Raw genomic sequence first — 15,491 nt, 5'->3', positions numbered from 1 at the left:
TAAAGCTTTCGTGACTGCAGGGATTCATCTTCTTGGTTCTTTCGGTAAAGTCACGTAGAAGGGAAGTAATAAAATAATAAAAATAAAACATAATAAAATAATTCTCACGACGTTTCGGCCACTTCCCTTCTACGTGACTTTACTGAAAGAACCAAGAAGAAAAAGTCCATATATTTATTAAGAATAAAGTACAATAACTCAAAACGTAACACGAGTGACTCCATACACTCGGGTGATGAGACACAACCCTAATCGGAGACAATCTAGCTTCCAAGCTCCAGACAACTTGCAGACGATGGAGACGCCCCGATCCCAGGTGACAACGATGGCAGTTCCCCACAACAAGCAGCCCCAAGCCTCCGCTCACGCTGCTATTTATGCTCGCCCGCTCTGGCCACACGCTAAGCCTCAATCCTCCTCACCGCACCTGGCCTTGCTGCTCACGTCCTCCCCCATTGGATCCCGTCTCATGAATCCTCATTAACTCGTCCATTAGTAATACTTCCCCGCCATTGGCTCCCGTCTCATTAATAGCTCGTCCATTAGTAACCATGGTCCCGGGGAGTTACACTGTCCCACTATCGCTCCGCACTGTCATTACACATTGATTTTAAATGTGGAGGGAAAAACCGGAGGACCAAGAGAAAAATCCACGCGACCACAGGAAAAGAGACGCGCAATCTTCAAATATCCAACAGGCGTTCAGTCAGGATCGAACCCACGACCTCCTTCATACCAGGCGAGGTAGTTGACATCTCCTAGCCACCGTGGCGCCCAAAGCAATTCATACCGACAGGCTGCTCCAACATCGAAATGGAATTCACAAAACGAGGGGACACTCACACGAACCAGTCGACCGCCAGAACCAGAGACAGGTCTTTGGTGGGGACGCCGACCGCCTCCAGGATGATGGCAAGCGTCAGGATGCCGCCTGCTGGGATCCCAGCTGCTCCCACGCTTGATGCTGTTGCCGTGACGCTGCACAAATGAAAACAGTCACGTTAAAAACCCACTCTCGTGTACAAATATATACCAGACACCATAACAATTGTAATTTGTCATCCATTCTTACATTGCAATTTGATGTCGTGTGATGCGCTTCAGCCGGTCCGTGAATGTGGGTTAGTATATTTATGTTGTTAATGTTGAGTATAATCATTATACATTTTATTTATACTATTAATCAGTGTATACATTTTGTTGATTATATTACTAATTATAGGTTGACCTTTTTTTACCTTGACAACCGCTCGTAATGAACTTCTCTATCTGCTTGTTAAGGACTTGGTCTACCAGACTCACTGTTTTGTAGCATCCACACTGTTCAACCATCACAATGCAGGTCACCACAACACACTCACTCACTTACTCACCCATTCATTCACTCACCACACTGTATGTCACCACAACACACTCACTCACTTACCCACCCACTCATTCACTCACCACACTCCATGTCACCACAACACACTCACTCACTTACTCACCCACTCATTCACTCACCACACTGCATGTCACCACAACACACTCACTCACTTACTCACCCACTCATTCACTCACCACACTGCATGTCACCAAAACAGTCACTTACTCACCCAATCACTTACCCGCTTATCACACTGCAGGTCACCACAACACAGTCACTTACTCACCCACTCACTCACCAGACTGCAGGTCACCACAACACACTCACTCACCTACTCACCCACTCACTCCCCTACTCACCCATTCACTACTCTGCAGGTCACTACAACTTCTCTTTCTGTTTATTGCCTCTGCACTGCTCCACTTTGGAATTCTGTCACATTTTCACTTTTTCCAAGTCTTCCAACCTTGGTCAATTAAAGAAACACATTTATATTCCTATAAATCTACTTGGTGTTTGTGGCCTTTGGGCCTGAACTCATCAACTGTGAATCGGAAAATAAGATATGGAGTCTTCATCAACAACGACAATTAGCACCTGACTGTAAATAATATAGTGGACAGAGCTCAACGCCATAATTATAATGTCATCCACATAAGACACTACTAACTCTTCCACAAAGGTCATCAGTTTATATTCAGTGCATAAAATATAGGTCACGCGATGCACCCGAGTGTGGTGATGTAATCAGAGCATAAATGTCTGATATCTGTTTTGTTTACGATGACAATAATCAAATTTATACCATTTCTCCTGCAGTCAAATGTTTGGAAAACATCAAATGTCGCTGTGAATCACTTTGATCAAATCGTGTCTGTGTCACGAGCGATGAGCTACAATCGGCCGGAATGTGGAATTTCCACCACTGGCTCAGGGCTGCGAACAGGAGATGTGCAACGCCTCAATGCTCACGTGAGCAGGGAATCACTCTGCTCTTAATGCATATAGTCGTTGTTCCACTTTTTGGGTTTGGTGAACCGCAACATCGCGCTACTTATATTTACGATAACTTTCCATCACAAACCGTTGCCGTAAAAAATAATAATAAACTCACGACCGTAGAGAGCGCACCCGCAAGCTCACGTGTGACTCACAGGATCGTGAAGATCTGCCCCGCATCCAAATGTATGTCATTGAACTGAGCGATGAAGACGGTGGCCACACACTGGAACAGAGCGGCGCCATCCATATTCACGGTGGCGCCGATCGGCAGGATAAAGCGGCTGATGCGCTTGTCCACGCCGTTGTTCTCCTCCACGCACTTCATCATGAGGGGCAGCGTCGCCGAGCTGCAACACAAAAGGGTTCAACAAGAAGGGTCATGGTCGGGAAACGGCGGAGCCTGAAATGAGAAGATGCCGCCGGTGCCCTCGCTTCATTTGTTGCGCATGCGCTCCTTGCCGTTTTTTTCAACTCTGTCTCTTAGATTTTTATTTTTTATTCTTGAGTCCCTGTTGCAGATTAGAATTTATTTGGGAGTTTTTGAATGCGTTTTGTGTTGTTCTGGGTTTGATAGGTTTTGGTTTTGTTGTCGTGGATTTCCAGGGCCGCCAGTGATGCACTGCTGCTGTGGCGCCTGGCCTTGCCGAAGCTGCTGCACCCTGCTGCACCCTGGGTCTGTCTGATAAACTGCTGCACCCTGGGTCTGTCTGAGAAACAGCTGCACCCTGGTCCTGCCTGAGAAACTGTTGTACTCTGGTTCTGTCTGAGAAACTGCTGCACCCTGGTTCTGTCTGAGAAACTGTTGCACCCTGGTTCTGTCTGAGAAACAGCTGCACCCTGGGTCTGTCTGATAAACTGTTGCACCCTGGTTCTGTCTGAGAAACTGCTGCACCCTGGTTCTGTCTGAGAAACTGTTGCACCCTGGTTCTGTCTGAGAAACAGCTGCACCCTGGCTCTGTCTGAGAAACAGCTGCACCCTGGGTCTGCCTGAGAAACAGCTGCACCCTGGGTCTGCCTGAGAAACTTCTGCACCCTGGTTCTGTCTGAGAAACTGCTGCACCCTGGCTCTGTCTGAGAAACTGCTGCACCCTGGTTCTGTCTGAGAAACTGCTGCACCCTGGGTCTGCCTGAGAAACTTCTGCACCCTGGTTCTGTCTGAGAAACTGCTGCACCCTGGTTCTGTCTGAGAAACTGCTGCACCCTGGCTCTGTCTGAGAAACTTCTGCCTCCTGGGTCTGGGCCTGCTGCTTCCTGGGGCTGCCATTTTTTATGTTAATGTGGTTTGCGATGTTAAACGTTTTGAGATGAAAAATTGCATGAATGCTACTACATAAAATAAATTATTATTCATTCATCTTATTATCCTGATTTCAGTAGGAACAAAAACCGTGAAATATAGCGATATAAAGTTAAATCTTAACACTTGTATATGAAGCATGCAGCACGAAATCACAAAGAAGGGTAAACATGGCACCATTTTACTACGGAGGAACCATTACAGTAGTGGTTCTCAACCGGGGATACGAAAACCCTTGGGGGTACGCATTGCAATGTCCCAGAGGGTACATGAGGTGATTTATAAATGTGTGCAATTATATCACACATGAGAGTCATTGGTGAGTAATCATGTATGAATCTGCCAATATAAATAGCCGACGATAAAATGTAAATCCATACAGTGACCGAGAAGGATATAAATTACCTTTCTAAACTCAACATAAGCAATGTGGTTTACAAGAGTAACCAGCAAGCGGGAACAAATTATGTCACCCATGCAGAGCGTCCGTTGAATATTAATTTTGTCAAATTCGCTTGCAGTTACTTGGCTCTAGGATATACCTCACACAATCGACAATTGGTTAAAATATTGATGTTCATGATTCATTACATTTATTTCTCAGAACCACGCTTGCATCAGCCAAGGGGGTTTACTCGCTTGAAACTAAACTCAAAAAGGGGGGGGGATTACACAGTAGTCAACGAAGGCTGAGAACCACTGGGCTAGATAATGCATTTTGCACGGTGGTGTAAATGCAATATGCTGGTACACCAAACTGGCATTTCTCAAATCAGTGTAAGCTCAAGCATGAATTGTTTTTTTAAGGGTAAATGGAAAAGGACATGGACTGCAGGGTGAATATTTTTGACACCAGACTTTGAAATTTCCATTTTAACCACAGATTACATACGATCGTGTTGGAAAACGATTTAAGTAATATACAGTATAAAAACATATCCTTGTCACAAATGCTCTCCTAGACGTGTTTACACGGTGCTCTGTAAATGTTAAACGTAAGGAAAATTTGTTGCCTTGAAGAGGTGCCGAAGGCGGTGGTGAGGGCTGTGAGGATACCAAGCAGGAACGTGTACGGATTCCTCCTCGTGAACGCAAAGAAGATCGCTGGCAGCACAATGAGGCCGTGAATGAGCTGCCCCACGACGCAGCACATGATGTATTTGCCCAGGCTAGTGATCAGCAGAACCACGTTCTGCATCTCCACAATCTTGCTGGCCACCAGGAACATGATTCCAATTGGGGCATACCTGCACGCAGCAGCAAACGTGCAACGTAGTTGAAGCAAATCTTATCAATGTGTTTTACATTTTGTACAACATTTATAAAGACTCTGCCAAGTCAAGCGGCTCAGGGATAATCATACTTCATACTCAATTAGAAGGGGAAAAAACATCTGGCTGGCTTCCTGCCTGGATTCCTGTCTGCCTAGCTCTCTGGTGCGCAGGTGCACATGTGAAGCAGTGACGTCCCCACGCACTTTCACGTGGTGACGTCACCCGCATCCCACGGCGTTGAGCTGCGTTCGTGCTGACGTCACGCCTCCCCACCCTCCACTATGGCCGTGGATCGATATAAGTGGGAGATAGAGGAGGGAGGTGAGGAATGAGACAGAGGGACGTGAGGAATGAGATAGTGGGAGGTGAGGAATGAGATAGAGGGAGGTGAGGAATGAGATAGAGGGAGGTGAGGAATGAGATAGAGGGAGGTGGGAATGAGATAGAGAGAGGTGATGAATGACATTGAGGGAGGTGGGGAATGTGATAGAGGGAGGTGAGGAATGAGATAGAGGGAGGTGAGAAATGAGATAGAGGGAGGTGGGGAATGAGATAGAGGGAGGTGAGGAATGAGATAGAGTGAGGTGAGGAATGAGATAGAGGGAGGTGAGGAATGAGATAGAGGGAGGTGGGGAATGAGATAGAGGGAGGTGGGAATGAGATAGAGGGAGGTGAGGAATGAGATAGAGGGAGGTGGGAATGAGATAGAGGGAGGTGGAAGAGACAGGAACACAGAGGAGAGGGGTGGGGAGAGAGTGAAAGGGCATTCAACGGAGAGGAAAAGAGAGCAAAACGGAAAGAGGAAAGCAACAAGCAGTGGGAGTGAGCCTCAAGGAGAGGCAAGATATTGTAATGGGAAAGGTGGAAATGAGGAGTGCAAGTGAGATAAATAGGGGGGAAGGAAGTGGTGAGATGCAAGTGGAGGGACGAGAGGAATACAGAGGGAGGGAGAGGTAGAAAAGAGAACAGAGGAACAGAGAAACAGAGACAAAGTGATAAAGATAGATTGATATATACAGGACAGAGAAGGATGCAGAGACACAGTGATCTATCATGGGACCTCATTTGCCAGTACCAAAATATGAGAATAGGTTTTCCACTTTTTTATGGCAACAAAACAGGTGTTAAGATGTTAAAACACCAAATTGGAACATTTTACAAGGAATCATGTCTGCATTAACCACAATACTTGTAGTCAGAATGCAACACAAAACATACTCTGACAATATATGCATTGTCTTCAAAACTGATTGGTCCACACCAGAGACAGCTTTCTTTGGAGCCTCGTCTCAAATGGTGTTAGACCCCAAAAGCTGTCTCTAGTGTGGACCAATCAGTTTCAAAGACAATGCATATATTATTATAGTATGTTTTTGTTTGCATTCTGACCACAAGTATTGTGGTTAATGCAGGCATGATTCCTTGTAAAAGGTTTCAGTTTGGTGTTTTAACGTCTTAACACCTGTTTTGTTGCCAGAAAAAAGGGGAAAAACCTATCATCAATAGGGCACATCTTTAGTCTATTTTTTGTATTGGGACATTGTATGATGAAGTTGATATTTATAAGGGCACGGGGTGACCAATAAAGTCTGAATTGGTCTAATAAGGTAGACACTGATAAGGGGTTGACAGCTATGATGTACACTTCTCTTTTGTGTTCACAAGACAATTACCCACACAGGTTGTCAGCTCACCACATGATCCAGGACACGAGCACCATGGTCCCTTCGTTAAACACGTTGAACACGCGAATGAGGACCTCTCCCTCTGTCCCAAGTTGCCGCAGAGCAATCCCAAAGGCAATGGCAAACACCACCAGACCCAGAATATTCATTCCGTCCGCATCCGAACCAACTGGGATCTGGAAACACGTGCATACGCGCACAATATTTACAGGCATTCACACACGCAGGTGCAGCGAGGGTCACTGATGAACGCCTATAATAGACAAACCAAAAGTGTGAGAGTGGGAAGGCTGGTAGGAACGGAACGTGGGATTGACCGAGGGGTTGAAGTAGGGGAAAAGGCGGAAAAATGAGATGACGAGGTGAAAGACGTTTAGAGGTGGATGAGGATGAAAGAAGAGGATTGGTGAAGAAGAGGAGGAGAAGGAGGAGAGAGAACCTCCTCAAAGGTTCTAGAAGAAACAGGGAGAGAGAGGATGCAAATGGAGGCATGGCAAGATCGTGAGGTCTTTCTGTTTGGGGAGAATAAAGTGCCTTACTGAAGAGGCAACTCGTGTGGACTGCCTTTCTTCCGGTGGCAGCGATAGCCTACAAGATGCCTCGCTTGAGTAGAAGATGCCCACGCGGAGAGTCCACGGAAGCGAAATAGGAGGGGAGTGAGGGAGAAAAGTCCACAAATACGGATGGCCCAACTCCAGAGACCCCCTCTTCTCCTGGCCGCCTCTCGAGGAAAAGATAGACCGGCTGTCAGAGATGTTCACTCATACTGCCGCTGAAGCCGATGGAAGGAGGAAGAGCGGCTCTCCACAGCCATCGTCAAGTCCGTCGCCATCGCCGACCGCGCGGGACGTCATTGCCATTCCGTCGAACGCCATGAGCGGCTTCCCGCAGCCATCGCCACTGCTGTTACTGTCCCTCCTGGACCAGCTGGGCAACCCGAAGCATGCAGCCCAGTGCCACGGAGAGAGGGATAGCGTTTCCACAGCTGTCGCCGTCGTCGCTGCTGCTACCGCTACCATTCGTCAGAACTCATTTTGGTTTAGTCCGAAGGAAAAGGACTACATTCATCAGGCGGTTGACGAGATGTTGGCCGCCAATATAATCTCCCCGTCAACCAGTCCTTGGGGTGCTCCCATTGTCCTGGTTAAAAAGGATGGGAGTTTGCGGTTCTGTGTGGACTTTCGGAAATTATATAAGTCTTTGTGGCGGACGCGTATCCACTCCCACGGATGGACATTCGTTGGATGCCCTGTCGGGGGCACGGTTTTTCTCCACCCTGGATCTATTGTCATGGTTTTTGCAGTTGCCCCTGGATGAAAGCTAAAAACCCAAAACCGTGTTCCGGACACTGCAAGGACTGTATCAATTTAACGTGCTGCCGATGGGCTTCACTCAGCTCCGGCCACATTCCAGCGACTTATGGAGTTGGTACTGTCGGGGCTCCAATGGGAGTCATGTCTGATCTATTTGGATGATGTGATTGTCTTTGGCCGCACGTTCCAGGAACATCTGCAGTGGTTGCGTGCGGTATTTGTTAAAATGCGGGCGGCTAATTGAAATTCAAGCCACGGAAATGTTACCTCTTACAAAAATCGGTTCGATACCTGGGGCACGTTGTTAGCGAGTCCAGGGTCGACACGGACCCTGAGAAGACTGCGTGCGTGCGTAAGTGGCTGACCCCCACGTCGGTGGGTGAGGTCCGCACTTTGTGGGGTTCGTGTCGTATTACCGCCGCTTCGTGCCTGGGTTTGAGTCAATCGTGAAGTCACTCCACGCTCTCATGGCAAAGAGCCAGAGGTTTCGGTGGGGGACGGAGGAGGAGGCCGCATTTTTTGCGCTGTGCAATGGCCTCATGAACGCACCCCCCCTTCGATACCCCGATTTCTCCTTGCCGTTTACGTTGGATACAGATGCCAGTGATACCGGAATCAGCGTCGTGTTGTTGCAGGTGGAGAACGGGGTGGAGAGCGTGGTCGCTTACGTTAGCCGGGTGCTGTCCCCCGCAGAGCAGCACTATTGTGTTAGGTGCCGCGAGTTGTTGGCTATCGTGCACTTTGTACAACAGTACTGCCCGTACCTCTACGGAAGGCAGTTCATGGTACGCACATATCACGCGGCTTTGCAATACGCGCTACGCATTGATCAGCCGTCCGCACCACTCTCACGATGGTTGGAAATCTTGCAAGATTATTAATTCGAAGTCACCTATAGGAAGGGGTTGTGTCACTGCAACGTGGACGCTCTGTCACGGTTATCGCCGAAGAGCCAGTGCGTATGTTTGATGGGCGCCGGCTGTTGTAAGCAGGTGGATGCGGGGCAGCCGGGTGCCGTGGTAGAATTGGTGGATGCTCCGCCACCTGTACGGGGGGTGGTGTGCGATAATACTATTGGTCTTGCACAAGAGGAATGGAGGCACCTCCAAGCAGAGGACGCCTCCTTACTAAAGTTACAGCACCGTGTTGATGCACCAAGCGATAGGGAGGGTCCAGAGGGTATGTCCCCCGTAGTCCTCCGAGATGGGCTACTTATGCGCTGGGATATGGAGGTACAGCGGTACTGTATCGTGGTGCCAACTGCTCTGCGGGGTAGAGTAACGAGAGCTGCCCATGTGTGATTGATTCACCTAAGTGTGCAGAAAACGTTGTTTACGTTCTTATGGCCGGGGATGGCAGGGGACGTTCATAACGTGCTCAAGGGATATTTATAATGTGCCCGCCGGAAGCCCCCGTCGAGACTGACCTGACCACCACTGCAGCCCATTGGGGTGTCCCGTGTAAATGAGCTCGATGCCCTCGACATCCTCGGGCCATTTCCTACCACTCTGAGGGGAAATAAATTCTTGCTGGTAGGAGTAGAGTACCTGTCACGGTGGCCGGTGCCATGGCCCCTACCGGATCAGTCGGCGAAGTCCATTACGGATGCGTTCCTGCATGGTTATGCATTGGATAAGGGGGCCCCGGAACATCTCCTTAAGGACCAGAGCTGAAATATTTCTTCAAAATTGTTGCAAGAGGTATGTGATTTGTTGGGTATGAAGAAAATTCGAACCTCACCCTACCATCCCCAGACTGACGGGATGGTGGAACGTTTACATAGGACACTTATGTCCCTGTTGTGCCAACAAGTCAACGAGGCACAGTCCGATTGGGACCTATACGTTCTGGGAGTTCTTGCGGCCTATAGAATGGCCCCTCATGCCTCTACCGGATTTTCCCTATTTTTTTACGTACGGGAGAGAATGTGATCCCCCCCATGGAAGCCCAGTTAAATATTGAGCCAAGCAAAAAGAGAGTCGCTGTGCCGGGACTGATGAGCCTCACCCTAAAGTACTTGATGGAAGCATGGGAGGCGTCCTGGAGAAATTCGGCCAAACGGCAGGCTGCAAATGAAAAACTGGCTGGGCTTAAGGAATCGGAAAAATCGTAGAAATATGGGGAGAGGGCATGGCTGCATTGCCCCCAGGTGCCTGTGGGCACATCTCCTAAATTACATAGGCCATGGCAGGGCCCGGTGGAGTTCATTGAGGTTAGGAGGCCGCAGTGTGTACGGATCCAGGTTGGTCGCAGGCGTTGGTATGTGCACCCATCACGACTGAAACCATATTTTCCACCTTATGAGGGAATTTCATCTCCGCCATCTGATGGCCGGGTGTGTGATGTGTCCAACGGGGACGGACGTAGATTTACGGAAGTTGCGCATCTGCGAGACTCTGTTCCTCCATCCGCAGGATCCCAGGGCTTGACGCGCATGGAACCGCCGGCGGTGCCACCCACAGGCGGACCGGGGTGGACGGTACGACCGCCACCCATTTCTTCCTCTCCTCCATCTTCATCCCGGGGGAAACCGTGCCCGTTGGGCCAGCTGCGAGTCACCTCCAGGGTCCCTGGGGGACCCAAACCGGGCCCATACGAGGGACAAGCTAAAAGGACGCATTCCTAGACGGTTGGGTTCAGATGACCGCCACTACTCAGCATTGGGTTGCTGTTATTTTAGGGGCAGGATTGTTGCTATGCATTTCAAATGTTGCATGGATGTTGTTGTGTTCGTCGGCTTTTGGTGTTATACCAGGGGACGCCAAAAGACGACTTTTGGCGTCCTCTGGTCTAACACCGTTTGAGACTAGGCTCAAAAGAAAGCTGTCTCTGATATGGACCAATCAGTTTCAAAGACAATGCATATATTATCAGAGGATGTTTTTTGTTTGCATTCTGACCACAAGTATTGTGGTTAATGCAGACATGATTCCTTGTAAAAGGTTTCAGTTTGGTGTTTTAACATCTTAACACCTGTTTTGTTGCCAGAAGGGGAAAACCTATTCTCAGTGTATGAGACTGCGGTATGTTCTCTGTGTGCGTGTGTTGAGTGGCGCAGGAATGGTAGACCAGTGTTGCGGGGGTTTAGGCAGCACGCTGTAAAATTTTCCCTGCGTTAGGTGGCCAACGCAGCCAGGGGAGACACTCTGTAACCTTGCTCCCGCTGATCGTGTGGTGTGCAGGGGCAGAAGAAGTGGGGAGCTTGTGTATGTATTGGCAAGACACCGGTGCAGCATAACACAGCGGTCCCCATAAAATAATTTGAAATAAAAATTAGAATCGGCAAATCTGTTTATCAGTCTTTAACTGGCCCTGTCGCCAAGTTTGACGCAATTCGAAGGTCTATTCAGTCTACTGAGACTTGCTAAAAAGGTCAATATTGACTGATGATTTGGTTCTGGGGCATGCAATTTTCTTTTGGGCCGACCAAGAGGGTGAGCGCCTGAAGCAGCAGCAGCAGCGGCTTTCTTTCATTGCTTTCTCTCCTTGCCTTACGAGCCTGAGGTGGGACTGGAGCATCATAATCTCTGTCGTCTTAAACCGCCGATGGATAGTACAGCAAGATGAGCGTTGGGATCGTGTCGTACTTCTTCTGAATACTTTAGAGTTTGGAATCGTCCGAACAAGTCTATGACACGAGTCAAAACACGAAGTCAATCGTCATCAGGATGGGTGCTGCTATATGGCTACAGACTGCAAAGCTTCGTGCTCAGCCGCTCATAACGTTCTTCGTCTGACTGCGTCGACATCACGAGAACTGATTTTAACACACCACCCCACAAGATTGTCTCACCGGGGTTGGCGAATTGCAGGAAAATAAGTAATTGCGAAAAATGCGATTTCTATTTTTTGGGATACCGCGCACCACTGGTGTACCGCCAACACGTTCACAATGCTCGAGACCGAGTGCTGTGGTCGGGGGCATTACCGCGAACCATGGGAGTGAGTGGTCAGTACGACGATGTGCCAGGACAAACGGTAGGAGGTTGTTGTTGTTGACGTGGTTTGTATAGTCCAAACAAACGACCCTGCAAATGTATGCAAATTAACTTTACATGAAGGTTGACTTAAAGCTTTCATGACTGATAATTGTTTTAATGCTGTGGGCACACACGAAATTGATTTTTCCAAGATGAAGGTAGTCTGCAAACCCATTGGCTATCAGCAAAGATTAGTTCATGAAGCCATCCAGATATATAAACACAGACACAATTTCAACCGAGAAGATGGGTACAAACTGAGCAGTCATTGGAAGGACGTTATTAACCAGGTTAAGTCATAACTGGCTGTGATGTTTAGTAGTTATTTTCGAATCTCTGGTGTTACATTAACAGGTTAAATGTCTTTACATTAACAGGTTAAATGTCTAACACAGCCACTGTTGCTCGTTTTCCTTGATGTGGCGGTGGCTCTACGATCTTACATTGACATGCTCTCACAATACAATGGCCACCTCCGCAGCCTCGTTGTCGTGGAGGTAACTCAGCTCTCCGATCTTACGTTTACATGCAAATTTCTTCACTAGCCCCGCCCACTTCGCTTATAACCCTTGGGCTACACCCATCTCAAACCTTTATAACATCCTGCCTCAGCAGCTCTCTCGCTATTTTTTTCACCTGATGACGATTGCTTGTGTTGCGATCGAAATGTCGTGATATTTGTATAATTTTTTATATCTATGTGGATTTACCAAAAGACCCAAAGAATATTGACATGAAGGTCTAATTAATTTGCATATGTACAGTGAGGGAAAAAAGTATTTGATCCCCTGCTGATTTTGTACGTTTGCCCACTGACAAAGAAATGATCAGTCTATAATTTTAATGGTAGGTTTATTTGAACAGTGAGAGACAGAATAACAACAAAATCCAGAAAAACGCATGTCAAAATTTTTATGAATTGATTTGCGTTTTAATGAGGGAAATAAGTATTTGACCCCTCTGCAAAACATGACTTAGTACTTGGTGGCAAAACCCTTGTTGGCAATCACAGAGGTCAGACGTTTCTTGTAGTTGGCTACCAGGTTTGCACACATCTCAGGAGGGATTTTGTCCCACTCCTCTTTGCAGATCTTCAAGTCATTATGGTTTCGAGGCTGACGATTGGCAACTCGAACCTTCAGCTCCCTCCACAGATTTTCTATGGGATTAAGGTCTGGAGACTGGCTAGGCCACTCCAGGACCTTAATGTGCTTCTTCTTGAGCCACTCCTTTGTTGCCTTGGTCGTGTGTTTTGGGTCGTCATGCTGGAATACCCATCCACGACCCATTTTCAATGCCCTGGCTGAGGGAAGGAGGTTCTCACCCAAGATTTGATGGTACATGGCCCCGTCCATCATCCATTTCATGCGGTGAAGTTGTCCTGTCCCCTTAGCAGAAAAACACCCCCAAAGCATAATGTTTCCACCTCCATGTTTGACGGTGGGGATGATGTTCTTGGGGTTCTAGGCAGCATTCCTCCTCCTCCAAACACGGCGAGTTGAGTTGATGCCAAAGAGCTCCATTATGGTCTCATCTGACCACAACACTTTCACCCAGTTGTCCTCTGAATCATTCAGATGTTCATTGGCAAACTTCAGACGGGCTTTCTTGAGCAGGGGGACCTTGCGGGCGCTGCAGGATTTCAGTCCTTCACGGCGTAGTGTGTTACCAACTGTTTTCTTGGTGACTATAGTCCCAGCTGCCTTGAGATCATTGACAAGATCCTCCCGTGTAGTTCTGGGCTGATTCCTCACCGTTCTCATGATCATTGCAACTCCACGAGGTGAGATCTTGCATGGAGCCCCAGGCCGAGGGAGATTGACAGTTCTTTTGTGTTTCTTCCATTTGCGAATAATCACACCAGCTGTTGTCACCTTCTCACCAAGCTGCTTGGCGATGGTCTTGTAGCCCATTCCAGCCTTGTGTAGGTCTACAATCTTGTCCCTGACATCCTTGGAGAGCTCTTTGGTCTTGGCCATGGTGGAAAGTTTGGAATATGATTGATTGATTTCTTCTGTGAACAAGTGTCTTTTATACAGGTAACAAGATGAGATTAGAAGCACTCCCTTTAAGAGTGTGCTCCTAATCTCAGCTCGTTACCTGTATAAAAGACACCTGGGAGCCAGAAATCTTTCTGATTGAGAGGGGGTCAAATACTTATTTCCCTCATTAAAATGCAAATCAACTTATAACATTTTGGACATGCGTTTTTCTGGATTTTGTTTCTGTTATTCTGTCTCTCACTGTTCAAATAAACCTACCATTAAAATTGTAGACTGATCATTTCCTCGTCAGTGGGCAAACGTACAAAATCAGCAGGGGATCAAATACTTTTTCCCTCACTGTAGGTGAAGATGGAGATATATTAGGGGACTTGAACAGAAATGCAGTGGTGTTTAATGTACAATCAATGCCTTTAAAGTGTCCGCGGGTCAAAATGTCAGTAGAAATGTAAAACGACATAAATACGCACATACCTTTTCAATCGTGACATTCTGCAAGGTTGTGTTGTCGACTGTGACATTTGTTGTCACGGAAATATAATTGTAGACGGTAGCATACTGCAGAGAAGATCAGACACAACACTGTTTACAATGAATATTCATAGATTAGTTGTCTTTGTTTCAAATGTCCCGTTTGCTTTGTGTAGCCAGGTGAGAACTCAAGGCTTGGGTCACAAATATGATGAACCAAAATAAATAACGTTACAGCACTGAAGCACAAACAGGAATGAATGTTAAATTATACATTCCCTGTAGTGTAAATATAATCTCCGCAGTTAAACACGTAGGCTTTCGTGACCAACATTATCCATAATAGAGGGGTTTTTTTTGGGTTAGATCGCGTAAATATAAATGTGTCGTTAAACCTGCCACCACCACCCGACATAGCCAATTAGTAAGGTTTGTCATGAAAATAAAACATGCGAATTTGTTACTACGTAAAAACACCGGTGTGTTGGAGAGTGGGTTTACGATCCATGTTAGTAAGGTTTGTCACGTAAACAAAACATGGAAAGTAAACCCACTCTCCAACACACCAGTGTGTTGAAGTAGTAACGAAATTTCGATTTAAAGTTTTCGTGACTGCAGGGATTCATCTTCTTGGTTATTTCGGTAAAGTCACGTAGAAGGGAAATAATAAAATAATAAAACATAATACAATACAATTCTCACGACGTTTCAGCCACAATGCAAGCAGCCGTCCTCAGGTGAAGAACAGGTCTATCGGAAAGACAGCATCTGAATGAGACGCTGTCTTGAAGAACAGGTCTGTCGGAAAGACAGCGTCTGAATGAGACGCTGTCTTTCCGACAGACCTGTTCTTCACCTGAGGACGGCTGCTTGCGTTGTGGCCGAAACGTCGTGAGAATTGTATTTTATTATGTTTAATTTTTATTATTTAATTATTTCCCTTCTACGTGACTTTACCGAAAGAACCAAGAAGATAGTAACGAAATGGCATGTTTTATTTACGTGACAAACCTTACTAATTGCCTGTGTCAGGTGGTGGCAGTTTCAACGACACATTTATATTTATGCGATCTAACCCAAAAAACCTCTATTATGGAGAT

General features: G+C 47.0%; 1 protein-coding gene across 1 annotated transcript in view; it reads right to left on the bottom strand.

Moving 5' to 3' along the window:
• The window catches only part of LOC144728981 (neutral amino acid transporter A-like), a 46,378-nt gene that overhangs the window by 12,499 nt on the left and 18,388 nt on the right, over positions 1-15,491 (bottom strand). The window contains exons 3-7 of the mRNA XM_078608787.1: positions 14,395-14,478; positions 6,634-6,800; positions 4,679-4,912; positions 2,521-2,715; positions 844-978 (exon numbers count right to left, since the gene is read on the bottom strand). Of these exons, the coding sequence (XP_078464913.1) occupies positions 844-978; positions 2,521-2,715; positions 4,679-4,912; positions 6,634-6,800; positions 14,395-14,478 (815 nt within the window). The remainder of the gene's footprint in view (positions 1-843; positions 979-2,520; positions 2,716-4,678; positions 4,913-6,633; positions 6,801-14,394; positions 14,479-15,491) is intronic.

This window comes from Lampetra planeri, chromosome 30 (assembly GCF_965212315.1).
Source record: "Lampetra planeri chromosome 30, kcLamPlan1.2.h2, whole genome shotgun sequence".
Taxonomy (NCBI): Eukaryota; Metazoa; Chordata; class Hyperoartia; order Petromyzontiformes; family Petromyzontidae; genus Lampetra; species Lampetra planeri.
Note: the sequence above shows the minus strand (reverse complement) of the source record. Positions and strands in the feature narration are given on the sequence as shown.